This window comes from Ranitomeya variabilis, chromosome 6 (assembly GCF_051348905.1).
Source record: "Ranitomeya variabilis isolate aRanVar5 chromosome 6, aRanVar5.hap1, whole genome shotgun sequence".
Taxonomy (NCBI): Eukaryota; Metazoa; Chordata; class Amphibia; order Anura; family Dendrobatidae; genus Ranitomeya; species Ranitomeya variabilis.
The window spans coordinates 496250578-496278270 of NC_135237.1; the positions used below are offsets into that span (position 1 = coordinate 496250578).

Consider the following 27693-nt stretch of genomic DNA (forward strand, 5'->3'; position numbering starts at 1 on the left):
CACCCTACTGAGGCGCACTACCGGTGGCCGGAACGCAGAGGGAGTATTATAACATTCAGCTTCAAGCAATACTCTAAACAGCGGCAGGACAGTCAGTTTAAGGCGGGCTGTCTAACACATATCACCTATGAAGTCTTGGGAGGCAATTGCGGGAGAGGGGCGTCTCTAGGGTCCCGGAAGAACTCCAGGCCTATCCGACAAACGGGTGCCGTTCTAACTGTAACATCAGGAAGGGACGGAAGATTAGAAGAACATCATTTAATCGAGTTGTGAGGGAACTTAAGAAACAGACACAACGGTTGTGGGGTACTTTCCGTAAGCACAGCAGGGAAGGACTACAACACATAGCGCTAAGAAGGAAGGCACCGATTTCCACCTGTGAAGTGAACTCTGGAGGTGCCATTGGACCGGCCGGACTTGCGCAGCCTGGTGAACCGTATTCTGGACTGAGGACTCAGAGATCTCCAGTAAAGAGGTAAAGAGACTGCAACCTGGTGTCCTCGTTATTTACCGCGATCTGCACCCCACAACTGCACCGTTACAACACCACTTACTGCACCGGACGTCCCCCACTGACAGACAGGGCCACGGACCGGGTCTAGCCACCGTGACAACCCCAGGACTGAGACCCAGAGGCCCGGCTCCGGGTACCCCTCGGCCCTGCGGCGGTGTGGGGGCGCTCCACAGTCATCAAAGCAAAAGGTGGCTACTTTGAAGAACCTAGAATATTATACATATTTTCAGTTGTTTCACACTTTTTTGTTAAGTATATAATTCCACATGTGTTAATTCATAGTTTTGATGCCTTCAGTGTGAATTTGCAATTTTCATAGTCATAAAAATACAGAAAAATCTTTAAATGAGAAGGTGTGTCCAAACTTTTGGTCTGTACTGTATGTGGGAAAAGGTTGAAAAGTTCCAGGGGGGCGAATACTTTCGCAATGCACTGTAGATCTGTTTACTATTCTGCTTACATGGATTTGGCATTATTCTTATTTAGAGAATGATTAAATTACATCATACTGTATACATTGAGTGGAGAACCATGTCAGTGAAGAACACTATATTATCAATCCTGACCTTCTGATTTCCATTAGTCTTCCGCTTTTCCCATTTCCCTGTGTTTAATCAGTTAATTGAAATGCTTCATGCTTAAAAGCTATGTACACCTTTGCAAAGATTTATTTTATTGTTCATTTGCTTCGTAAGAGCAAAGTTAAGCAATTTTCTAAATAGTTCTCATTAATATTATTTTTCCATTTTGCTACTGCAGATTCTGTAAGTCCTAGAATGTAGTTGAATGATCTGCAAAAAAATGCAAATTTGTCAGAGCTCCTGCTCCTGACAACCACCTGCATACCACTCCGTCCTCTCAGTGTTATAGATAGTAGGAGGAGGAGGGAGAGAGTTGTACACAGATCAGGAATGAAGAGAGAGAAAACATGTACAGTTTTATGGAGAGCAGAGAAAATAGACTATAGACAATGCGTGAAACACATGGAAAGGAAACACCCCTGCCATGCCACTTCCACCCTAACTCCTCCCAAATTGGTGTAAAAAAAACCCCAAAAAATCGCAAAATGTTGGTGCAACTCTTACTTTTCCTACATTTAGCATCTTTACGCCAGTTTCTCCCAGCTTGGCCAAAATGGGTGGGGTTGAGGCAAGACAGGGGCGCAGCGGTGTGCATGACACCATAGTCCATCTAATTTATGACTAGGTGTGGCATTCCGTACTCCACAAATCTCACTCCAGTACCTGACTGGAGTGAGATTTTTGGTGTACTGCTTGGATATAGTAGTATAGCGCACCACTATTCAGGTGTGCATCTCTTCATGAATCAGGATCATGACTCCACCATGCCCCATCATCAAGACCATGGAATTTTCTGGGCTATCATGAGTATCTGACTCCACCATGCCCCATCATCAAGACCAGGGAATTTTCTGGGCCATCATGAGTATCTGACTCCACCATGCCCCATAATCAAGACCAAGGAATTTCCTGGGCTATCATGAGTATCTGACTCTACCATACCCCATCATCAAGACCAGAGAATTTTCTGGGCCGTCATGAGTATTTGACTCCATCATGCCCCATCATCAAGACCAGGGAATTTTCTGGGCCATCCTGAGTATCTGACTCCACCATGCCCCAATAATCAAGACCAGGGAATTTCCTGGGCTATCATGAGTATCTGACTCTACCATGCCCCATCATCAAGACCAGAAAATTTAGTGGGCCATCATGAGTATCTGACTCCACCATGCCCCATAATCAAGACCAGAGAATTTTCTGGGCCGTCATGAGTATCTGACTCCACCATGCCCCATCATCAAGACCAGAGAATTTCCTGGGCCGTCATGAGTATCTGACTCTACCATGCCCCATAATCAAGACCAGGGAATTTCCTGGGCCATCATGAGTATCTGACTCCACCATGTCCCATAATCAAGACCAGAGAATTTCCTGGGCCGTCATGAGTATCTAACTCCACCATGCTCCATTATCAAGACCAGAGAATTTTCTGGGCCGTCATGAGTATCTGACTCCACCATGCCCCATCATCAAGACCAGGGAATTTATGGGCCATCATGCTTTAAGAGTAGACGGTAGGCATGTAGTTCCAAGATTCCACCCCCACCTTCCATCCAACTCCATTATTTAATAAATACAGAAATATGTTGCTTACAGAGAGCTTTTCCTTTAACTTTTTTAAATGTTTTAGTCTGGAAAATTCAGTAAAAATATGGGACTTTTTCAACTATTCATTATAAAAAAAAGTTGATGCGTCTGTGATTTTGTTTAATCTTGAGGAGATTGAGAAGATTATTATCGTATAATTATCATCATTTTACAGTTCATAGTTAATGCAGCTAATGTGTTCGTACTAGTATCCGAGTCATATGCATCACTTAGAATCTTAACAATTCATCTATTTTTTTTTTGTTGTCTCCATAGAGAATTTTGGCTGTCTGCGATTTTTTTGACCAGCACCATAGCTGTGTTTTCATAATTTTGGGAAAAGTTCATTTTTTTCTCACATTTTATCTAAAATTTGAGGAGCGTTGGGCGGTCGAACACCACAACAGTGCCGGGGTGGGATAATACATCTTGTATAAAGAATTACTTTGGTCAATAGATGATATTGTCTAGAACCGGTTGTCAAGGCAACAAGTCATTAGATAATACTTTTGCAAGAACAAGAATCTTCCATCAATTTTATCTTGATATCAAGGATTTCATAACAGACCTGTGAAGTCGTTCCTCACAGTCCATCAGACATCCAGTTTATTGAGCCAGGACTAATATAGAATAAGGGATATTGCATACTACGGGATAATTCACAGATAAATCTCCATATTTTTTTTTCCATATAGGTGGCTGAACTATTATATGATTTCTTAATAATCATCACAATATGAAGGATATATTGTCTAGTGATAATCAAGTTACTGAAGTCTTTTTCCAAAATTTAAAGAAAAAGAATTGTTAATATAAAATAAGGCTGTTATTGTATCAAATTTAAATCATCCATATTATTGTGTAAATCATATGATATTTACCTTATGCTGACACTAACAGTGCTACTCTCTGTCATGAGAAGATAAACTCCTGATGTGCGTTTCGCCTAACCACTGGCTTCTTCTGGTGGTATAAAAAATATCAACACTTGTCCATTGCTGCCCCCAACCTTTATTTTTCACTAAATCCTTTGGAATAAAATTAAATTTGATAAGTTCAAGAGCATTTGGTTTTTTTAACTAAATCTAAAGCTAAAGTTTTAAAATGTATTAATGGCTCTCCTCTCTCTATCTTCCTTCAGAGATGTGGACAGACCTCTCTTTTTAAGACAACCCCTTTAATAATAGAATAATATTGAAAGTGCCTTATAAAGTAAATTTGTGCTTTTAATTTGCTGTTTACATCTCATCATGCAAAGTATTTGCTTGCTTGTGCCAGTTATTCTTAGACCTTGGTGCATTGCAGCATACATCACTGCAGACATTTCAGAGCTTGCCCAAATGAATTCACCTAATCAAAGAGCTTCAAACTGCAGTTTTGGTTGTCAATGTCACTCATAGGACGAGCCACGCTACTAACCCCATACGTAAGACAGGTTTGTCTAAGCCTTTATGCTGTTCTGCTTTAAATTGGATCCCCCTAGATCTGCTACACGTATAAGTCATGTTACTAGTAAAAAACAAACAAAAAACAATATTCTATGTATTCGCTTAAAGGGAATCTGTCTACAATCTGAGAGCAGCATCATGTAGAGGCAGAGACCCTGATTCCAGCAATGTATAACTTACTGGGCTTCTTGGTGCAGTTTTGATATAATTCTTGTTTTTTCCGTTATAGATCTAGCAGTGGTTTGAATTCTGATCTGTGTATAACCCCGCCCACACTTCTGATTGGCAACTTCATCTGTGCATTGTCAGCAACCTGCCAATCAATAGTTTGGGGGTGGGGTTATGCAGATTAGCTGGACTCGTCTGCACCTGAGAGCTAGTCATGTAATGACAATATCCTGCTGATAAAACAATGACTGTATTGAAACTACAGCACACAGACCAGTAAGTGACACATCCCTGGAATCAGACTGTCTTGCTCTATATTGTGCTGCTCTTACATTAAATAGCAATAGCCTGCTGACAGATTCCCTGTAAGTAGAGGAAGACATATTGTCTCAGCACATCAAGACAATTCCTTTTTATGGTTCTTTTCTAATGAAATTTGAACTGAGCTTAACTTAAACTGCACAATAATAACAACATTGTTTTACTAGAATCTAATTACTGCTTCGCTATTGAACAACCTAATGGCATCTCCAGAGTCAGGTTTCTTGCCGCCTAAAATGGGAAAGAATGTAGAAGATGTAGCAATGGAGCGATTAGCGGGTCTTCTCTATCCGGACAGTTTCAGTAACTCTTACATGCTGCCGTCATCTTTGACGTTTTTTGTGGCTTGTACTTTTTTTTCAGTGTCAATCAATGCAGATAGCACTCACTTAGCAATCCTTATTATCAGTGTCGGACAGAATGTGTGATTACTTCTACTGCTCATCATCCTATACACATGACATAACATCAATAAGGCCTCATAGATTTTCCGTGAATCATCCTATAAGAAGTAGGCCCGAGGGACAAGTCATTCATTGGCTTCAAGGTCAGCTGTAAATGGGGTTTTCTCCTGCTGAATCTAGGGGGTCTTTTTGTTTTTAGAACACTTTTAGAAGTGTTAGTTTTTGGTCCCCCTGGGTTCAGATATGCATTGGACTTTCCATCATGATTTACCACCTGGGATATCTGCGGTTTTACATTATAGATGAGGTTTGTAAAATGTCAATCACACATTGCAAAGAAAATCCGCCCCATGAATTTACCTTTCCAAATTTTCCTTGCTGATTTTACCCCTTGCCCAGTAAATCCACAGAATTTCTTCAGTGAAAACCTGGTGAAATCCAAACGATTTGTTGAGGAATCGCTCAAGAATATTTGTTGTGGAAATGTGATGTAGCCTTAGGAGTTCCGTAATAATCAGATGGTTTTGGACGGATAGCACTTGTCCCCATGTTCTTCTATGGGCCGTGCACACGTCCGATTTTTTCCACAGCAGACTGCTCTCAGATGACATCTGAGTGCAGTCCGATCAAAGGTTGTTCAGAGTGTGATTTGCATAGTTGACCTGATTTTTTCAGATGAGAAAAAATGCGATTGTCTGTAGCTTCATCTGGTAGAATCGGGTTGATACAAATCGCACTCTGATCAAACTTTGAGTTTCATCAGAGTGTGATCATAGTGCGCTCCAGTTCTCTCAGATGAAGGAAAAATGTTCTCCGTGTCCTTCATTCTGTCAATGCGTGGAAATCGGACTGCACTCAGATGCCATGAGAGTGCAGTGCAATATTTTCCATACATTAATTGACTTGCATGTCTGAGTGCAATCTGAATATCGGATCAATCTCACGATTGCAGTAATATTTTTCCAAGATCGGCTCTGTCTGAGGAAAGAAATCGGACATGTGCACGGCCCCACAGAATAACATGGGGACAAATGCTAGATGAAATATGACAGACAGCATTTATCTGATTATTACGGTCGTCTGCACAAGCCCTTATAGTAATACATTTTATAAACTATAGGCGACCTCAGCAGTTTGCATTTTATGAGTAGACCTGTGCGTTTTCCTGCCCGCACATTCTGGCCTACATTCTGAGCCTGTATCACGGTCATGCCCTGCAGATCACATGCACAATAGACAATATACAAAACTAATTACAAAATGCCAGAATGGCCCCAACAATGGAGCATTGTGACGCCCCAGGCTGATGCCCGGACAGAAGAGACAATTGTCGTTGTATCTGCGATGGCCGGTGACAATGTCCAGCAGCAGCTTTGTATTTAGCACTTCTGTTATATTATAATTTCACGATTTATTGGTAGAGATCTACATGAGCAGCATCAGAGGGAGGAGTGTACACGACTGTCATCTCCAGGATCTGTGACGAGCAGAATGGTGGCTCAGTGGTTAGCACTGTATGGTGGCTCAGTGGTTAAGGAGAGTTACTTTGCAGCGCTGGGGTCCTGGGTTCAAATCCCACCAAGGACAACATCTGCAAGGAGTTTGTATGTTCTCCCCGTGTTTGCGTGGGTTTCCCCCAAAGACATACTGATAGGGAATGTAGACTGTGAGCCCCAAAGGTGATTGTGATGATGTCTGAAAAGAGCTATGGCATTAATGGCGCTATGTAAGTGAGTGAAATAAATAAAAACTGCAATATATAGCTGTACAAATAATGCACCTGAAGTAGGAGCCGGAATTGTAAATGACCTTGGTCATCATGTGTAGTCCTATGGAAGTTTTAGTAGGGTCCCTCTGTAATCTGGGGGAATAGATCTTTATGCATCCGAATAAAGGGGAAGGCTACACTGCAGTGGGGCTCCATATGTGAGGTTGTACAAAACAGTAGCTTGCCTGATATTAACAGCCATAAACAAAAAAAAAGCACAGACTTACAGCTATAAAAAATAAAAAACTCATTAAGACTTTATTCTTAACACTGGATTCACATTTATTAGAACCCACTGTCACATTCATTATAAATATTTCTTAAAACTAGTGCAGAGGAAGCGTGGAACAGAGCAGCCAATCAGATTGATGCTTCTGTTTTTCTCAGGCCATTTTGAAAATTGAAGCAATATGATTGGCTGCCGTGAAAAATTACTTTGCTCTTCTAATTCTCTGAGTATTCTTCATGGTTATCTGATAATAATCATACATATGTAGTCACAATCAGAATGCTAAAAATAAAGAGATTGTCCCAGGACAATAACCTCTGCCCGCTCATGGAATGGGGATATCATAGAAAAGAAGAAGGGGTTCATTCTTTGTTCCACACTATGTACGAGAAGACATGTATAACATATGACAAGTATGAAGACATACTCTTGCAGACCCCTTACCTCCATACTTGTCATTTCCTTTTAGAGGCCAGTTTATATTATTTATGATACTGGCGTATATTAGCGTCATTAATTCCACAGCACTCTACAGACATCATCATGGCTGCCACCATAGAGTATTTAGACTGTGAGCTCCTATCAGTCTGTTTTTGGAGTGTGGGAGGAAACTCACACAAGTAACATACAAACTCCTCGCAGATGTTGTTCATAGTTACATAGTTACATAGTTATTAAGGTTGAAGGAAGACTTTAAGTCCATCTAGTTCAACCCATAGCCTAACCTAACATGCCCTAACAATAAGATCACCCCTTAGCCTTCGTTTTTCCAAACTAAATAACCACAAGTGTAATAACCTGTCTTGGTATTGCAGATCCCCCAGTCCTCTAATAACTGAACTTAGTTACATAGTTATTAAGGTTGAAGGAAGACTTTAAGTCCATCTAGTTCAACCCATAGCCTAGCCTAACATGCCCTAACATGTTGATCCAGGGGAAGGCAAAAAAACACCATGTGGTAAGAGTAAGCTCCATCATGGGGAAAAAAATTCCTTCCCGACCCCACATACGGCAATCAGACTAGTTCCCTGGATCAACGCCTTATCAAGGAATCTAATATATATACCCTGTAATATTATACTTTTCCAGAAAGGTATCCAGTCCCCTCTTAAATTGAAGCAATGAGTCACTCATTACAACATCATACGGCAGAGAGTTCCATAGTCTCACTGCTCTTACAGTAAAGAATCCGCGTCTGTTATTATGCTTAAAACTTTTTTCCTCCAGACGTAGAGGATGCCCCCTTGTCCCTGTCACCGGTCTATGATTAAAAAGATCAGCAGAAAGGTCTTTGTACTGTCCCCTCATATATTTATACATTAACATAAGATCACCCCTTAGTCTTCGTTTTTCCAAACTAAATAGCCCCAAGTGTAATAACCTATCTTGGTATTGCAGACCCCTCAGTCCTCTAATAACCTTGGTCGCTCTTCTCTGCACCCGCTCCAGCTCAGCTATGTCTTTCTTATACACCGGAGACCAGAACTGTGCACAGTATTCTAAGTGTGGTCGCACTAGTGACTTGTATAGAGGTAAAATTATGTTCTCCTCATGAGCATCTATGCCTCTTTTAATGCATCCCATTATTTTATTTGCCTTTGTAGCAGCTGCCTGACACTGGCCACTGAATATGACTTTGTCATCCACCCATACACCCAGGTCTTTTTCATTGACGGTTTTGCCCAGAGTTTTAGAATTAAGCACATAGTTATACATCTTATTACTTCTACCCAAGTGCATGACCTTACATTTATCCCCATTAAAGCTCATTTGCCATTTATCAGCCCAAGCTTCTAGCTTACATAAATCAGCCTGTAATATAAAATTGTCCTCCCCTGTATTGATTACCCTGCAGAGTTTAGTGTCATCTGCAAATATTGAAATTCTACTCTGAATGCCCCCTACAAGGTCATTAATAAATATGTTAAAAAGAAGAGGGCCCAATACTGACCCCTGTGGTACCCCACTACTAACCGTGACCCAGTCCGAGTGTGCTCCATTAATAACGACCCTTTGTTTCCTATCCCTGAGCCAACTCTCAACCCACTTACACATATTTTCCCCTATCCCCATTATTCTCATTTTATGTATCAACCTTTTGTGTGGCACCGTATCAAAAGCTTTTGAAAAGTCCATATACACTACATCTACTGGGTTCCCTTGGTCCAGACCGGAACTTACCTCTTCATAGAAGCTGATCAAATTAGTCTGACATGATCGGTTCCTAGTAAACCCATGCTGATACTGGGTCATGAGGTTATTCCTCTTCAGATACTCCAGTATAGCATCCCTTAGAATGCCCTCCAGGATTTTACCCACAGTAGAGGTTAAACTTACTGGCCTATAATTTCCGAGTTCAGTTTTTGTCCCCTTTTTGAATATTGGCACCACATTTGCTATACGCCAATCCTGTGGTACAGACCCTGTTATTATGGACTCTTTAAAGATTAAAAATAATGGTCTATCAATGACTGTACTTAATTCCTGCAGTACTCAGGGGTGTATCCCATCCGGGCCCGGAGATTTGTCAATTTTTGTGATTTTTAGACGCCTCCGTACTTCCTGCTGGGTTAAGCAGGTAACATTAAATTGGGAATTATTATCACTAGTCATATTGGCTGCCATGGGATTTTCTTTTGTAAATACTGATGAAAAAAAGTCATTTAGCATATTGGCTTTTTCCTCATCCTCATCCACCATTTCACCCAGACTATTTTTAAGGGGGCCAACACTATCATTTTTTAGTTTCTTACTATTTATGTAGTTAAAGAATATTTTGGGGTTATTTTTGCTCTCTCTAGCAATGAGTCTCTCTGTCTCAATCTTTGCTGCCTTGATTTGCTTTTTACATAATTTATTTAATTTTTTGTATTTATTTAATGCCTCCTCACTACCTACTTCCTTTAATTCTCTAAATGCTTTCTTTTTGTCCCTTATTGCACCCCTTACAGCTCTATTTAGCCATATTGGTTTCCTCCTATTTCTAGTATGTTTATTCCCATACGGTATATACTGTGCACAGGTCCTATCCAGGATGCTAATAAATGTCTCCCATTTTCTTTGTGTACTTTTATGTCTCAGGATATCGTCCCAGTTAATTGCACCAAGATCCTCTCTCATCCGTTGGAAATTTGCCCTCCTGAAGTTTAGTGTCCTTGTCACCCCTCTACTACACATCTTATTAAAGGAGACATGAAAACTTATTATTTTGTGATCACTATTCCCCAAGTGACCCCCAACCCTTATATTTGATATGCGGTCTGGCCTGTTGGTTAATATTAGGTCTAGCAGTGCCCCCCTCCTTGTTGTGTCCTGAACCAGTTGTGAAAGGTAATTGTCTCTCATAGTTGTCAAAAACCGATTACCTTTACTGGAACTGCAGGTTTCTGTTCCCCAATCTATTTCAGGGTAGTTGAAGTCCCCCATAATAATGACTTCTCCTTGAGTCGCAGCTTCATCTATTTGCTTTACAAGGATATTCTCCATTGCTTCCATTATTTTTGGAGATTTATAACAAACCCCTATCAGTAATTTATTATTTTTCCCCCTCCCCTTATCTCCACCCACAGGGACTCTATTTTCATTAGATTCACCTATATTATCACGCAGGATGGGTTTTAAGGTCGATTTTACAAACAGACACACCCCTCCCCCTCGCTTATCTGTACGGTCATTTCTGAAAAGGCTATAGCCCTGCAAGTTAACAGCCCATTCATGGCTCTCATCCAGCCATGTTTCAGATATCCCCACCATGTCATAATTATGTTCCAACAACATTAGTTCTAATTCGTCCATTTTGTTGGCGAGGCTTCTGGCATTAGTATACATGCACTTGATGTTCCTCTCTGTACCTCTATTCTTTCTTAAATTACTAACTGTTCTAACCCCACCCCCCATGCCTCCGCCACCCCCAACTTCCTTATTTGTGCCCAGGTCTCTGTCTGCACTATCTTCCCCTCCTATAAATTGAATACCCTCCCCCCCATTCCCTAGTTTAAACACTCCTCCAACCTTCTAACCATTTTCTCCCCCAAATGGAGGGGGACTGAACTCTGGTAACCGTTCTGCCCTGTATACCATATTTCTACATGCCTGCAATGGTCAGTGCTGAGGACTTTTCTGCCTTAGTGATGACTTCAAGCTGACTGCCAGAACTGAAAAAGGCTGGACCTTTAATAGTAAACCTCCAAAAATGGTTTCCTTAATCCCGGGGGACTTCTGATTACACCAGTGTTTGTTCCTATATAAGGTTTCTATGCACCTGGGTGACGTCTGAGGCTTTATTGTACTTCTTTCCCTCCAGGCTCCTTATGAATTGTGCCGTGTTCCATCAGATGCCGAACGATTTAGCATTTCTCTATAATATATTGCGGTACCATATGCAGTCATACAGTGCGTCTTTGACTACATGGTACAGATCCATTGGGTCTCTGGCTCTCTTCACTAGTCGGGATTATTTAGCCTCCGCTCCTTTAGATTTCCATTTGGTAGTTATGAAATTCTATGCAGGTCCTTCGTCAAAGGTGTGTCAAGTGAGCCCCTCCTCGTTTTAGATTTTTTCCCCTTCTTTTTTATTTTTCATTCTATTCATTTCTATCAGGGCTTTTTTTTACGGTACCAGATGTAGACTTTATCACTACTATTTTGGGATCCTAGCTACTTTGTGATCTCTTTTTAGTCTATAAACAAATTGATTGAAAAATTGGGCCGTTTCAATCTTCCATGTTGGTGTTAACCACATGGGGTAAATATTAGGAAATATTATATGTTGGGGCAGTTACGTATGTGGCAATGCCAATTATGTTTATTTTCTATTTGCCTTAGATGCTAATTGCATTATGGTAAGAGAAAGGGGGCGATGTAAACTTTTACATATTTTTAAAGAAATATTTACACATTTTATTAGCCCTTAGGAGACGTGAATCAAGGATTACTTGTACAATACACTGTAATACTATAGTATTGCAGTGTATTGAAAAGCTACCAGTCTCTTAGTTGTACAAACATGGCAGACAAGGAGGTCTTCGGTAGGCCTCCCAGCTGTCGTGTCGATGCCAGGGACACTTTGGCTCATTTCCAACCTCTTAAGTACTGCTGTCTTGATTGTCAGCGGCATCTATTAGGTTAAACTGCTGTAGAATTAGCTCTGATCACAGCACTTAGTCTGGGGTGGTGGCTGTCTAATACAGATTACACCGGTGGTGTATCGATGAGCCCTCTCCATGCATGCAGGGCGATGTACAGCTCCTGTACACGTATGGCAGATGTCGCAAGTGGAAACCTGGACAGAATGGCCTCCTCAGGTGCCATGGGTCTTCGCACTCGCCCGGGTTCACTGGGTGCTTGCTCTTATCGGAGGACATCATATCTATGCCTTACATGAACAACATACAGATTTCGATACTCAACTTCTAAATCTTATCTCCAGAACAATGACTTCCCATACTGTTACAGTCTGATATCACCGCACAAAAATGTAACGAGGCAGAATGTCTGGTCAGTGTGGGATATGGGACAGAGATTATTCAAGAGGAAATATGTTTCCGCCGTGCATTTCCAATGCTGTTCATTATCTTTTATGTCCTGCTCCTTGACAATAGGTGCCGACTCCTACGTGACGGCTGGTACCGCAGCGCCTTATACAAACAGTAAGGTGTTATCTGCCGGGACGCCCAGTGCACCGACACAAAGGATTATTTAACTTCTGGATTGCCTGTCACTAGATACACATGGTTACAAATTTCTGCCAAACTGGCTCAGAGATTTCAGGTTTTTTTTGAGAACCATGAACCAGTACAGGCAGCATTAGGTTACATTCACACCCTACAGAAGGATTAATTCAGATTTAGTAGAGGGGATAAGGTTGCCCTTCTGGGTTGATTTGAGAGATAAGGTTTAATCATTGAACCTGTCGTGTGTGGTGGTTTGAACATTTACAGTAGTTGTTAACATCATAAAATCCTCTTTAAACAGTCATTGAGGCATCTTCTTCCATAGTGTGGGTACATTTTTCTATCCATATTATGGCCGAAACACCTTGACTTCCCATTGACTGAATTAGATCACCGTAGAATCCCATGATGATTTACATTTGGTTTTGAAGAACCATTAGAGGTCCAGATATTGAGATTTCATTCTGCCACCATAAAAAGTGTTGTCACCCCAGTATTACCAGATGGGAACTAATGCGGCATAACTATAATGCTAAGCTATGAGGATGAAAGTTAGGTAACCTTGAGGAAGGTCTAATGGCCATCATGGTAATTGTCACCAATTTTCCCAAGGAACTGCAATGTAATTTTTATGGTTTCTCTTCAATGGAAGGTCCCTCCAACATCCCAGATGGAGCATATCCCACTACTTGCTTCCAGGACCCCAGTTTTTGAAATATCTATGGCACCACCATAAAATCTGGAGGTTTATTTAGGTTTATGAACTTTCCCTTTTTTTAGTTTATCCTATTCCTTGAGAGAGTCACCCTCATTATCAGCGATAGACATTTTCTGTAGATATTTAATCTTTAATCTTCAGTCGTCTAATTGTATTCTACCTCTAATTGCAGTGCAAATAAGTGCAGTTACCTCTTAAATGAAGTAATGTATTCTTGGCACTCATAACCTTTCAGCCCTGGTACAAGGAGTGGCATTAATTGGTATTATCCCAATCATTCCATGAATTTAGTAGGCTTGAATATTAAAATGGCGTCAGTCTGGGTCCTGCTGAGCACTGATATGCCTTGTGCAGGAGGGTAGGGCACTATGCGTGACAAAGATAATGTGCCAGATATTCACAAATCATGCTGTGGGCCTCATCATCCTACGAAGTAAACATATTTACTGTTCCAGGTTTTCTACATCTTCTTACAATGTTATGTGTGAGGGGACCCATTATGGTTCTGTCATTGACCCTATTCTATGTTGTGTAAGGTGGTCTTTGTAATGATCTTCCTATATTCTAGATTACTCAATTTTCTAACTCTAATATTATTAGTTTTAGTACTTTCCGCACCAGGAACCATTCTCTACATTACTTAATGTTCTACAACCTATGTGCTGATTGTCAAGTACCGTACTTGACAAAGACCCACCTTGGGTCGAAACATATATTTTATGGCAGAATAAACTTCATCTCTTTTAAAACTTCGCCCTGGATTGGAAGCTGTCTACACTTTTTGTTTGCTGCCTATATCAAGTGCGTTCCTTGGTCAATATGGCCCTACACAGTGAGTTCTGCCTCCGTGATAGCTAGAGTCAGCCGTCACATTCCATTCGGCACGAATAAAATCAGTTCCAATGGAACGTGCTCCAATTGATGGTACAAGACAATATGCTCTGAGGTCTCTCCAGATCCCAAAGGGTAAAAAATGGAGAAAAGAGGGTAAAACATAGCATACATTATGTCCTAAACCCTGAACTATCTGTACGCCGCCACCTCAGCTATTTGTTTCTCCATGTGGAGGACCAGTGAAGAATGGCACAGAGGACTGGGGAGCTGCAGAGGTAGAGGTGGCCTGAGGATAGGGCCTAGGAAAGGTGACCATAATGTATTTTATTATTTTGACTCACAAAAGAAGGCAGTCAAATTTCTGACACGAGGCTGCCATTTTGCTAAATTCATGCAAATTGAATCCTCAAAAACGGCACCTTCCGGAACCTAAAATTTTGGAGAAATCTTTAACGAATTGGATATGTTGTGGATCGATTCACTTATCTCTAAATACAGTGCTTACAATTCTGCAAGCTTCGGAGCAGAAATCTCCCAGCCTTCCTGGCTCACAGAGGGTGACTTTCAGTGCAGAAGTTGACGTACCGTGCCGATTTTGCATGTACTTTTTTCGTGTATAATTCATCTTGAATTTCATCCTTGCAATGCACACACTTGTAAGAATTATCACCATGCAGTGCTGGCATCTACTTAATGGTGCCCCCACTGGTGACTGCTGACTTCTGTGGCTCCCAGTTGCTTTATTTAGGGGCCTGCAACAATTTTCGGACAATTTTGGCTAAATAATAGCAACAACATGGCGACTCTCAATCTGTTTTCTGTTTTATGACGCTATTCTCACCTGACATAAAATCAGGTACAAGCAGAGTTCAGAAGACTCATTCCTCCTTCCACGTACATCACTCGTCAGAGATGTAATGAGGGTATTGATATAACCATAAATTTGGCTTCTTAATTAAAGCAATGTTTATGGGGCCAGTTTTCTGGTGCGGAGACGTTGAATAGAACGATGTTCTGAGTCCCCTAAGCCCCCGTGGTATTATAGCTACAGACAGAAAAGTAGTTGTGAGCTGTGACAGGTACGAACCTGACGGAGGCTGGGAAACGTGCTGGAGATAGAAGCAATGCTGCATTCTCTAATATGGCCTGTGCCTTGCTGATCTCCGCAGCACGTGCCGCGGAGAACACACATAATGGTGCAGCACTTGGGGGTTCTCTAGCATTAATATAAATTTCCGTATGTACCGGTATTTCACATAATTGAGGATGTATCCTGTAGTGTAGATGGGGCAATAGATTTACTTACGGTATGTATTTCTGATGCAGTTACGTGGTCTCTATGAATTCTAATGAGGGGATTTTACATCGCATATCACCTCTTGGGCTCGTCTATCATACAGTATAATATCCTTATATGTGTGGACATTTTTGCAGTATTGAGAAGACTGGTGTGACTGTGACTGTGGGCTCTGGTGCTGTCATTACCACAGTACTAGCTCACATGGTCTTCAAAAAGATGACATTGATAAAATGTGAGGATCACACCCCCATGGCTAATTAGAATTGATTTACTTATAAAAAAATATGGGGCCGGAAATAGAGCGGGGAAGAAACAAAATAAAAAAAATGTCAGATTCAAGAGAACAGCAGCATTTTCACCATGTGATTTATTTATGGCAAGTGACCGGTCCTCATTAAAGGTTTTTATGGGCCTTTAAAGAGAATCTGTTAGCAGGTTTTTGCTATGTAATCTGATATGTAGGGGCTGAGACACTGATTACTGGGCTGTGTGTTTCATTTTCAATACAATCAGTGTTTTATCAGCAGGAGATTATCACTACAGGACTAGGTGTCTTGTGCCTCCTAGTCAGCTCCTCTGTGCAGCACACAAAAAACAGTGATTGGATGCATCAAAATGACAGAAAGCAGCCTAGTAAGTGACACATGGCTGTAATCAGGCTCTCTGACCCTATATCATGCTGCTCTCAGATTACAGTGTGAAAATCTGGCGACACATTCCCTTTAATACTGATGACCTATGGTTAGGACAGGTCATCAATATCAGATTGGGAAGGTCTGACACACTTATGTATAACTGGAACTTCCCATACGAAGTGTCAGAGATACTGATGATGATGTGAATGTGATACATTGGCAAAGTGTGAGTTGTATTGGACGGTTATACAGTAAGGTGTATGTTGAAGCTATCTAATGTAAAATTTGTAACATGGCCACCAAAACTGCTACGTGCCATTTATAATAATTGTGTAATATTAGGGGCAGAAGGTCCAGGGTGCAATTATTACCCCTCCACTCCTTATAACTATGTGAAGGCTATACCTTACATTACAAGTATCATCATGTCCATTAATATAACAAAAAGCTTATTGGAGTCTGATGTGTGTTTGTATGTGTGTTATGGATGATGGTTGCGTATTCCTCAGTCTGTACAGTCAGGACTCCGGTGGGAAGTGTGGCCAACCATACAGCCCTTCACAACCTCACTAGGAAAAATCTTTAATGATGCATTTAAGCAGATTGGCAGGAGATACATGTCACAACTCATTTGGTTAATTAATGCTGATTCTTAAGCCCTGGGCTATCTTTGAAGGCAGAGTCTTAGTGGGTCAATTGTCTCTTAAGAGTTTATTATAAGAACATGAGGATGCGCATTGCCTCTGCCATAGATACGTAGGCACTGAGCTCTTGTTTCTTCTGGAATTACAGTACTTAAAGGTGGACTTCTAGAAGGAACTTACAGATTGAAGCAATTCCACTTTCACTGGGGGTCTTGTGATGGACAGGGGTCCGAGCATACCATTAATGGACGGAAATATGAGGCAGAGGTAAGCGTGGACGGAGCAAGATGACAAATGTGGAAATGCTCTAGTAATGTGGTCATTATCGAGCGGTGTGGGAAAGTGGCCTCTTCTACTCTCCAATGAGCCCCTTCTACCTGGTCTCTGCAGGATGATTGATACTGAATTATAGTCATGTTATTATGTAATTAGAAGCTTCGGATTTTGTATTCTAAACTACGAAAATCACATTGCTTCTTGTAAAATGATTACAACTCCGAAGGACAAGTCACAGTGCCAAGGACCACGCATGGTCATGCCGGCAACAAATGAGTTTCTTTTATTTTGATCAAGTCTGATATCATTCATGCATTATTAAACATCATAACCTCATTGTTCCCATGTCCTTTCTCAGTTTCTCTGTGTCAGTGATCTGTTTGTGTATAACCTAAAAAGAAGTCCTCAAATAATAAAAAAGACCCTCTAAACTAAAATAAGATCACATCCATATAGAAACTACCACCAAAACTGGAGGAAAACTTATCCAAAAATGTAAAAGTTGGTTCCATTGTAGCAACACTATCCAACAGTATCAATTTATCAAGTAGACATAACACCTAACACTAATGTGCAAGTCTAGGCACAATGTCGTCCAATAGCGAATTAGATCTCCACATAGATCAACAGGTGTCCAATTAATCTGGTCTTCAAGAATCCAAGATATTCTTGATGACACTGGACAATTGCCACAACTACATGGTTTACATAAATTGCTGAGAAAGCCACCAGGCATGAATCTAATTATAAGCATTGCTAAAGCAGTGGGGAACCAAACACTTTGGCACGTTTCACTCTCCTCTAGCTTCATCAGGAGGTGTGATCAGGTGGAAAGATAAAACTAGGTTAAATAATCACGATTTGCTTGGATCATGTACATTTATACTGATTTATCACCCATGATCCTCAATTTTGTAAACCATGCTATAAAAATGAAATGTTTTGTATCATGTCACTATAAATATACAGTGGGGCAAAAAAGTATTTAGTCAGTCAGCAATAGTGCCACTTCCACCACTTAAAAAGATGAGAGGCGTCTGTAATTTACATCATAGGTAGACCTTAACTATGGGAGACAAACTGAGACAAAAAAATCCAGAAAATCACATTGTCTGTTTTTTTATCATTTTATTTGCATATTATGGTGGAAAATAAGTATTTGGTCAGAAACAAAATGTCATCTCAATACTTTGTAATAAATCCTTTGTTGGCAATGACAGAGGTCAAACGTTTTCTGTAAGTCTTCACAAGGTTGCCACACACTGTTGTTGGTATGTTGGCCCATTCCTCCATGCAGATCTCCTCTAGAGCAGTGATGTTTTTGGCTTTTCGCTTGGCAACACAGACTTTCAACTCCCTCCAAAGGTTTTCTATAGGGTTGAGATCTGGAGACTGGCTAGGCCACTCCAGGACCTTGAAATGCTTCTTACGAAGCCACTCCTTCGTTGCCCTTGCGGTGTGCTTTGGATCATTGTCATGTTGAAAGACCCAGCCATGTTTCATCTTCAATGCCCTTGCTGATGGAAGGAGGTTTGCACTCAAAATCTCACGATACATGGCCCCATTCATTCTTTCATGTACCCGGATCAGTCGTCCTGGCCCCTTTGCAGAGAAACAGCCCCAAAGCATGATGTTTCCACCACCATGCTTTACAGTAGGTATGGTGTTTGATGGATGCAACTCAGTATTCTTTTTCCTCCAAACACGACAAGTTGTGTTTCTACCAAACAGTTCCAGTTTGGTTTCATCAGACCATAGGACATTCTCCCAAAACTCCTCTGGATCATCCAAATGCTCTCTAGCAAACTTCAGACGGGCCCGGAAATGTACTGGCTTAAGCAGTGGGACACGTCTGGCACTGCAGGATCTGAGTCCATGGTGGCGTAGTGTGTTACTTATGGTAGGCCTTGTTACATTGGTCCCAGCTCTCTGCAGTTCATTCACTAGGTCTCCCCGCGTGGTTCTGGGATTTTTGCTCACCGTTCTTGTGATCATTCTGACCCCACGGGGTGGGATTTTGCGTGGAGCCCCAGATCGAGGGAGATTATCAGTGGTCTTGAATGTCTTCCATTTTCTAATTATTGCTCCCACTGTTGATTTCTTCACTCCAAGCTGGTTGGCTATTGCAGATTCAGTCTTCCCAGCCTGGTGCAGGGCTACAATTTTGTTTCTGGTGTCCTTTGACAGCTCTTTGGTCTTCACCATAGTGGAGTTTGGAGTCAGACTGTTTGAGGGTGTGCACAGGTGTCTTTTTATACTGATAACAAGTTTAAACAGGTGCCATTACTACAGATAATGAGTGGAGGAAAGAGGAGACTCTTAAAGAAGAAGTTACAGGTCTGTGAGAGCCAGAAATCTTGATTGTTTGTTTCTGACCAAATACTTATTTTCCACCATAATATGCAAATAAAATGATAAAAAAACAGACAATGTGATTTTCTGGATTTTTTTGTCTCAGTTTGTCTCCCATAGTTGAGGTCTACCTATGATGTAAATTACAGACGCCTCTCATCTTTTTAAGTGGTGCAACTTGCACTATTGCTGAATGACTAAATACTTTTTTGCCCCACTGTATTCTATCACTTATCTTACATGGCACAGTGCTATTTATTATAGGAGTCGAATACAGTGAGGATCAGCCATTGTTGTGATTTTGCTTTGTCTTTATCTCTGATTCTCTGCACAATATTAACTTTGTGTCTTTGGCGTTTCATTGGCAGCTTCACTTGGTCCACTGGAATACAAAGTACAGCAGTTTTGGCGAAGCTGTGAAACATTGTGATGGGCTTTCGGTAGTTGGTGTATTGCTGCAGGTAAGGAAAAATAAATTAGCTAATTCAAAATATGAATATTGGATCATGGGCGGACATACTTCGGCACAGGGGCCCAAGAGGTAAAGGGGCCACTTCTACTCCCAAAGCCGGTGAAATTGTGCCTTCCCCTGACATCTGAATGACTCCCTAATATATAACAGTGTCAATAAATCCTCCCCAAAACAGAAGGATCTGTCATCACTTGTATACAGAGAGCTAAAGCCTAACATGCAAGAAAGTTGTGTAGTTCTTGTGCCCATGAAATGTTGTTCCAGTTGTGACCCGCAACTTTTATCATCTGGCTACGTTACTTGATGTGTATTGTCACTGGTCTGCAATGCCCCGGTACCCCAAGTCTGTAGACGTCCCATTACCACAGTAAGGTGACCGTGCTTACACCCTGACATACTAGACTATCTAACCTCTTACCACCGTGGCCAAGTTTTGTTTTTGCACATTTGTTGTTTATTTCCCTTTTTACAAAGAGCTATAACTTTTGTGAAATTTTGATTCTTTTGTGTGAAGAGCTGCAGTTTTGAATTACGCCATTTACTTTACCATATAATGAACTGAAAAAAAAAGTCCTGGGGAAGTGAAATAGTGAAAAAAAATTCCACCGTGGATTATTGGTTTTCAATTTTACAGTGTAAAAATTACCCGGCAACATGATTCTTCTTTGTGAAAAGCACAGTCATTAGTGTCACCATTTTTAAGACCCCATAACTTTGTATTTTTTCCATCCATAGAGCTGTGTAAGGGATTGGTTTTATGCATGCTAAACTGTAGTTTTTAATGATACTATATTGGGCAGGGCCGGACTGGCCATCGGGCAGTTCTGGCAAATGCCAGAAGGGCCGGTGGCAGTAGTGGGACGCTCGAGTGTGCCGCTGTCGGCACACTCCCCCCCGCTGTCGGCACACTCCCCCCCTGCTGTCGGCACACTCCCGCCCCCCTCCCCGCTGTCGGCGCACTCCCCCCCCCCGCTGTCGGCACACTCCCCCCGCTGTCGGCACACTCCCCCCCGCTGTCGGCACACTCCCCCCCGCTGTCGGCACACTCCCCCCCGCTGTCGGCACACTCCCCCCCTGCTGTCGGCACACTCCCGCCCCCCTCCCCGCTGTCGGCGCACTCCCCCCCCCGCTGTCGGCACACTCCCCCCGCTGTCGGCACACTCCCCCCCGCTGTCGGCACACTCCCCCCCGCTGTCGGCACACTCCCCCCCCCCCCGCTGTCGGCGCACTCCCCCCCCCCGCTGTCAGCACACTCCCCCCCGCATTCAACTATACAGGCGTCATAGGCGCCGGTACAGTTGAATGCAATGATGGAGGAGAGCGCGTCTGCTGATGCTCCCTCTCCCATCATTCCCAATCATTCCCATTCATCAATGATGTCATATCATCACGCACCTGCTGTGTGTCAGGCGGGCAGACTGCAGCTGCTGAGACCGGAGCCAGGAGCAGCGCGGGGCACGAGGAGAGGTGAGTAGAGTGGGTTTTTTTTTAATTGTATATATATCAATGAGTGATAACTGGATTGTGGGGCTATTGGGGGCTGTGCTGCATTACATTCTATGGGGGCTGTGCTGCATTACATTCTGTGGGGGCTGTGCTGCATTACATTCTATGGGGGCTGTGCTGCATTACATTCTATGGGGGCTGTGCTGCATTACATTCTATGGGGGCTGTGCTGCATTACATTCTATGGGGGCTGTGCTGCATTACATTCTATGGGGGCTGTGCTGCATTACAGTCTATGGGGACTGTGCTGCATTACATTCTATGGGGGCTGTGCTGTATTACATTCTATGGGGGCTGTGCTGTAATGCTGGATACAGCTGTGATTATATGTTCTATAGTCGTGTTACACTCCCCTCGCTTCTTGTAACCTACAAGTGTACAAAGATATTATACAGTCACCAGGTGACAAGTGGGCCTGTGAAACTTCAAATGCCAGGGCTGAATTTTAGTCCCAGTCCGGCCCTGATATTGGGGTACAAATGATGTTTAGATTGCATTTTATGTCGGAGGTGCTGCGACCAAAAAACAGCAATTTTGGCATTTTGATTTTGTTTTAACTTTATGACATTTATCTTATTTGCTAACTAAGTTTATATTTTGATAAATTGAACTAGCTCTGATGACTGCTGTTAGCTTGCTTCACACCCGCACCCGCTATGGGAACAATATCATCAAGCTACACGGGTTTAAAGAGGACCTGTCAGGTTCCCCCAGCCTCCTATACTGCCACCACTACTTTACCTGACCTACGGTTCCTCGCGCTATTTCCTTGATGTCCCAATCAAGTATGAATACGTGAGCAAAAAAAATGATTCCAGTAACTAATGACTTCGTCTGGATCGCCAGGTTCTGATTCATCCTGGAAAAGTCTGCAGACCCTGTAACAATTGAAGAGGGAAATATGTAATGCAGTGGTGGAGGGAGATAATGGAGAGGAAGATAATGCAGTGGTGGAGGGAGATAATGGAAAGGAAGATAATGCAGTGGTGGAGGGAGATAATGGAGAGGAAGATAATGCAGTGGTGGAGGGAGATAATGGAGAGGAAATAATGTAGTGAAGGTGATAGTTTCCCTTTAAGAAATAAAGGTCAAATTTTGTGTGTAATAATAGTAATAAAGATGGTGATAGTTCTAACAATTGTGGGTGTATTGTGATTCCATACACGCAGCGTACATGCCACTGTTTTGGGTAGTTGTTTGTAGACTAAACAGATCCAGTTTGACCAGTCACCCGTCCCAGCTTCTCTTCTTGTCCTATCCGCTTCCTAAGAATGGTGTTGTTATATGCTTTATAACTCTGGTTATTATAAGACAGTCACAGTAAAGATTTTGCTTTAAGTACAAGTTTATAGATCTGAACATGTGTACCGTATGTTTATTTTGTATACTGTATTTTGTTTTGTTTTTTGCAAAGAAAATTGAAATACCACATTTTTGCAATATTTCATATTGTAAATGTAAATAATAATAATGTAAGTGTTTTTGAGGAAATACTTTGCTTTACTATCTTTGGAAGATTGGGATTTTTTTAAAGATGTGTTGTCAGGGTGCTTGCAGATTTATTTTGCTCCGTTGGCTTGGAGGTATTTTCTCACGGTTGCTTCTCAGGAGTGCACTACTATCCAGCCGCCTAGCCTTTTGCTTGCCGGGGAACGGGGGGTTACTGAATGATTGCCACTTGGGACCTGTGTCATGATTGCGCCACTGCCTCGTACTGTGCGCTCTCCCATACTGCAGGCAGAGGCAGCCTCGCCTCTGCAGCACAAGAGGAGCCCAGTAGCACTAAAGCTGGCCGGATTGGGAGCTAACAGTGCACTCTAGCGATCCAGTCAGCTTTAGAGCAGCGCTTACAAGCTCCATAGCAAAGAGCTTGTAAGTGCTCCACTCCTTGCCTAGGACACTAGCTGCCACTGTGGTTTATCAGCTAGGTAATGAGAGAGAAGTAAATAATAAAATAAAAATCACTCCATTCTTGAGACCGAGAGGATTTAGAAAAAAAATTGAAAATTGTAAAGTTACTTGTTTTCACATTAAAGAACTTGAGAATAACCCTTTAACCATGTAATTGTCACCTGAGCGCCCACAATGCACTGCACTCCAGTAACATGACTCTAGAAGAACTCTTAATGTAGTATTTTGCATAAAAACCCAATAAAACTTTATACATTTAATAAATGGTACAAGAAGATAAATAAGGCAAAACTATAAACCATGCTGCCTAATATTACACACGCAGGCTTACACATTATGAAGTGAGAAGTCAGTTTAGAGCCAAGCTCTCCTTTAAGAAGAATATGATTTGAGAATGAGAATGATATTAGACATGATATTGTACGGGCAGAAATTATAATGGACTTCTTTGATGTTCTGAACTTCTAAAGCTAATGTAGCTTTGCCGCTCACAAATTAGTGCCTGCTGGTGTAGGGATCAATAATCCCATTTCTTAGCTTTTCTATTTGAATTACAGTCTGTAGAGTAACTGACTTATTTTCCTCACACAGCAGAACTTAAGTTTTGTAAATGGTGATAATCCCTAAAGAAAGACACTATACGCCTAAATAATATAATATTCTTGATTAGTAAAATACACGTACACATATAATAAATAGTGGACTGGAACACAATATCCAGGACTTTTACTTCAGATTTGTCAGGGTCACCTCACAGAAACCACAGGCCAAGGTTATCCTCATCTGACTACCACAATAGGTGGTAACATAGCATAACATACTAACTTCGAAAATTTTTCAGGAAACACCATGCCATACTCTTCTGCCCTACTGGGTCTACTGTCAGGAAACCCCTATGATATCACTCCTACGCCTGTCTACTCGCTAATGCCCGAAGACCAATTATTCCAGTCACGTTACGGCACAGTCAACTGCCGACTATATGCTAAAAGCTAGTTTCTCCTAAGTTGAAGCTCAGTTGAGCCCCTTCTTGATAGAGCTATTGCCTTCCCCACAGCTGAAGTTTCTTGCAACTCTTCTTGCCTTTTGGCAGGGTTGACCTTGCCTTTAGCTAAAGATTCTCTTAGCTTGTCACACCTGTGACTCTATGTAGGCACTCTCGACCCACGTTACTCAGTGTCAAGTGTTTTCCCTGTCAGATTACCATCTACTCTCTGATGACTATATGCCAACTTTCTTAGGCGGCACCACTTTGTCACTTTGATCATCAGGGTCCTCACAAAACTCAAGGAACACTTCTGCATAGTATCCCCTTAGGCACAGCATAACCTGCTTTAGTCTCCAGCGCACCAACACTTGCACGATTGACCAGTTCGAACAGTTACATATGATGCTAAACACCACACGGGGTCCTACAGCTCTCTAATCTGGTGACAAACCACGATCTCTCACTTCCTATCAACATCGTGGCTCAGCGCACAAAGGCCACAAGTCTCACATTCACATCAGTGTCAGACGTCTCCTAGGCCCACACTGACAAAATCACTTCCTCATGTTAGCTATCAACATCAACATTCCGGGTGTCAGTCATCGTGACACGACATGGCAGCACTACTTACCAGCTGATACAACCCCGGACCTAAAGGTGCACACATACATCACACTCCAGCCTTTATATATAAGGCAATACAAAATAACTCAAACAATGGTGCATAGGACATCGATTTATTGGGTGGTGGGCATAATGTTTGCCTTCTTTACAGTCAATATTCTGATTGATAGAGGTATGACCTCAGAAACCCTTGCTTATCCCCAAAATTTGAATTGAACCTTTTTGCAGTTGTACTGGGAAATTTGTAAAGGAGCCACATTTCTTAATTATCACTGAAAAGCCTCAAAAAGAGTCAGAGAAGTCAGACTCCCGCCAATGTAGAAGCGTTGGCATATCCTACCGATATTCCATTACTTTATAAAATAGGAAAATCCCTTGGATATCCAATCACATGTGATTGTTTATATACAATATAATGGAATTATCTATTATTTTTTAGCGTTCAGCTAACTTTCCCCTTTTACGTTTAGTTTGCTTTGTACAAAATAAAATCATCAAAACGAAATTCTAAGTGCTCTGCTGACCTTTAATGACTATAATTACTGCTTTGCTTCACAGACTAAAACAAAAATTATTAACCTTAAGTGAAAGTCAATTGCCTGTTGTGTGTCATTATACCGGTTTACGTTGTATTGTGTTGTTACGTGTCGTGATTTCAAGTCATCTTTGTGCATTACAGGTCGGCAAAACCAATCCTGAGCTGCACCAAGTGATTGATGCCTTATCATTAATTCCAACAAAGGTAATGATCGGCGTTTCTATCTTCCCTGTCACATACTAAGAGACTGGCATGTTGGGCATTTGTGGGATTCAGTTCTAATTACGGAATATATTCAGTAGCACGGAATTAAAAAACGATATGATCTTTGAACTCGTACACACTGAGGACACCATATGACGCGGCTGCCAAATATATCGAATGTAATGTCACAGGTTTATTTTGTATAGTCAACAGCACCACATTAACATTGATAAAGGCCTTTAAGCTAAAAAACAAAAATGTCCGCTGATCCACAATCAGTATCCAAAAAATCTGATTTGTTTAAGGCGAATCTGATTTGTATAAGGCGAATCTGAGGGTCTTATCTTCTGATAGGTCAGATTTCTTATTCATACCCCTGTTCTTCATGAGAACACCCCAAAAATGGTCATAAAAGCCCAATTTGAGGCAAATCAGTGCTTTGGTTGGACTAATATGAATCTCTTTCTATCCATTATGCTGTATGATTGTTAAATCCTAAATATCCTTATCCTTTTAGGGAAAAGAGGCACCTTTCCATAATTTTGATCCTTCAGGTTTACTTCCAAAATCCTTGGATTTTTGGACCTATAAGGGATCCCTGACTACACCTCCTCTCCTGCAGTGCGTCATCTGGAACGTCCTTAAAGAGCCAATTGATCTGAGCAGCGACCAGGTGTGTAATCTGTCAATTATTTACTGATATTTTGAAGTTCATTTAAAAAATTGATGGTGATTATAATTCATTCATTCATATATTCATATTGTTTTGGATTCTGCATCCTCTCCTAATTGTAATTTTAAATCTATCTTTATACCAGTCAGAGCTCAGACTTTTTGGAACAGAAGTCCAATTCTCCTACATAGCTACAGAGGTAAATGAAAAGTTCCTTCTGCCTGTAGCCACCACTAGGGGGAGCTTAATGCATACTGTTGTATTAGTAAGGTCAAAATATAAGTAGAGTGCAGAAAGCCACTAGTGGTGGCTGCAGGAAAGACCGTATCAGTGGCTGACAACTTCCTTTCTATAAGTGTTCCGAGAGAGGTAGCTGTCAGTCACTGATGGGACCGCCTACCGGACCAAAAATCCTTAATACAATAATGAGAAAACAGGTCATACTGAATCCTTTTTAACAAAATTATATATCAGTCTGCGGAGCTCCTCCTGCTCTGTAATATGCTGGCTGCAGAGTGGACTGTAATATCATAGTGATTGGTTCCCTTTAAAAAGCAGGAAATTTGGAGCTCTGTGTTAGTAAAGCAACTCTGACTGATATAAATATATAGTAGGATATGAATCAATACAAAAATGTTGGTCTTATAAAGTTTGTCACCAGGATATGTCATCACTGTATGATTAAGGGGGTTCTGACTGGTTGGATGCCCCCCCAATTCTGGAAATGAAGGGGCCGAAGCTCTGTATTCAATGAAAAAAGGACATCCAGCTGTGAAGGGCAGTGCAAACCTGGTGTCTGAAAATCACGAGGGAAACCGATAAACTAAACTAAAGCTAATAAACTATATTCTTGAGAAGACAGAAGAGTTTTATGCACCTAATGATTCAATTAAGGATGTCCCTATTAGTGCTACTTGCTGGAGTGGAGAGTGGCTACAAAGCGCGCCTCTGATTTTGGAGGGCCCAGCATGCCCCATTGAGAGCGTGAGGGCAAGATTTCTGTGGGAACTGTGCAATGTTTTATTAGTCCTTTTGTGGTCATGATGGAGAATTGAACACTTGTAGGTAGTGGGTACCCCAACAAATAACAGCTGAGGTCTCAGCAGTGTCATTTTTAGGGGACATCACAGATATTTAAAGGTTACGCGATTCATGCTGCCCAAACCACGTGCACCATGAACCAGAGCCAGGTATGTCATGCTCTGAAATGCTTTGGTGTTTCATAGAAAATATAGTTTATAGAACCGGCCCAGAACTTTAGGAGGAACTGTGACTTGTCCTGCACGTACCTCAGCTGGCTTCTCCCTGCACCGACTAACAGCG

At 41.6% G+C, this 27693-nt stretch overlaps 2 protein-coding genes across 4 annotated transcripts in view; one reads left to right on the forward strand and one right to left on the reverse strand.

Moving 5' to 3' along the window:
* LOC143782854 (E3 ubiquitin-protein ligase RNF31-like) overlaps positions 1 to 27693 on the reverse strand; it is a 346633-nt gene that overhangs the window by 236510 nt on the left and 82430 nt on the right. The gene's annotated exons all lie outside the window — the stretch shown is intronic.
* LOC143782853 (carbonic anhydrase 2-like) overlaps positions 1 to 27693 on the forward strand; it is a 67514-nt gene that overhangs the window by 37070 nt on the left and 2751 nt on the right. For all 3 annotated transcript variants that reach the window (XM_077270770.1, XM_077270771.1, XM_077270772.1), the window contains exons 4-7: positions 16975 to 17093; positions 19823 to 19915; positions 25635 to 25697; positions 26215 to 26370. In XM_077270770.1, the coding sequence (XP_077126885.1) occupies positions 16975 to 17093; positions 19823 to 19915; positions 25635 to 25697; positions 26215 to 26370 (431 nt within the window). The remainder of the gene's footprint in view (positions 1 to 16974; positions 17094 to 19822; positions 19916 to 25634; positions 25698 to 26214; positions 26371 to 27693) is intronic.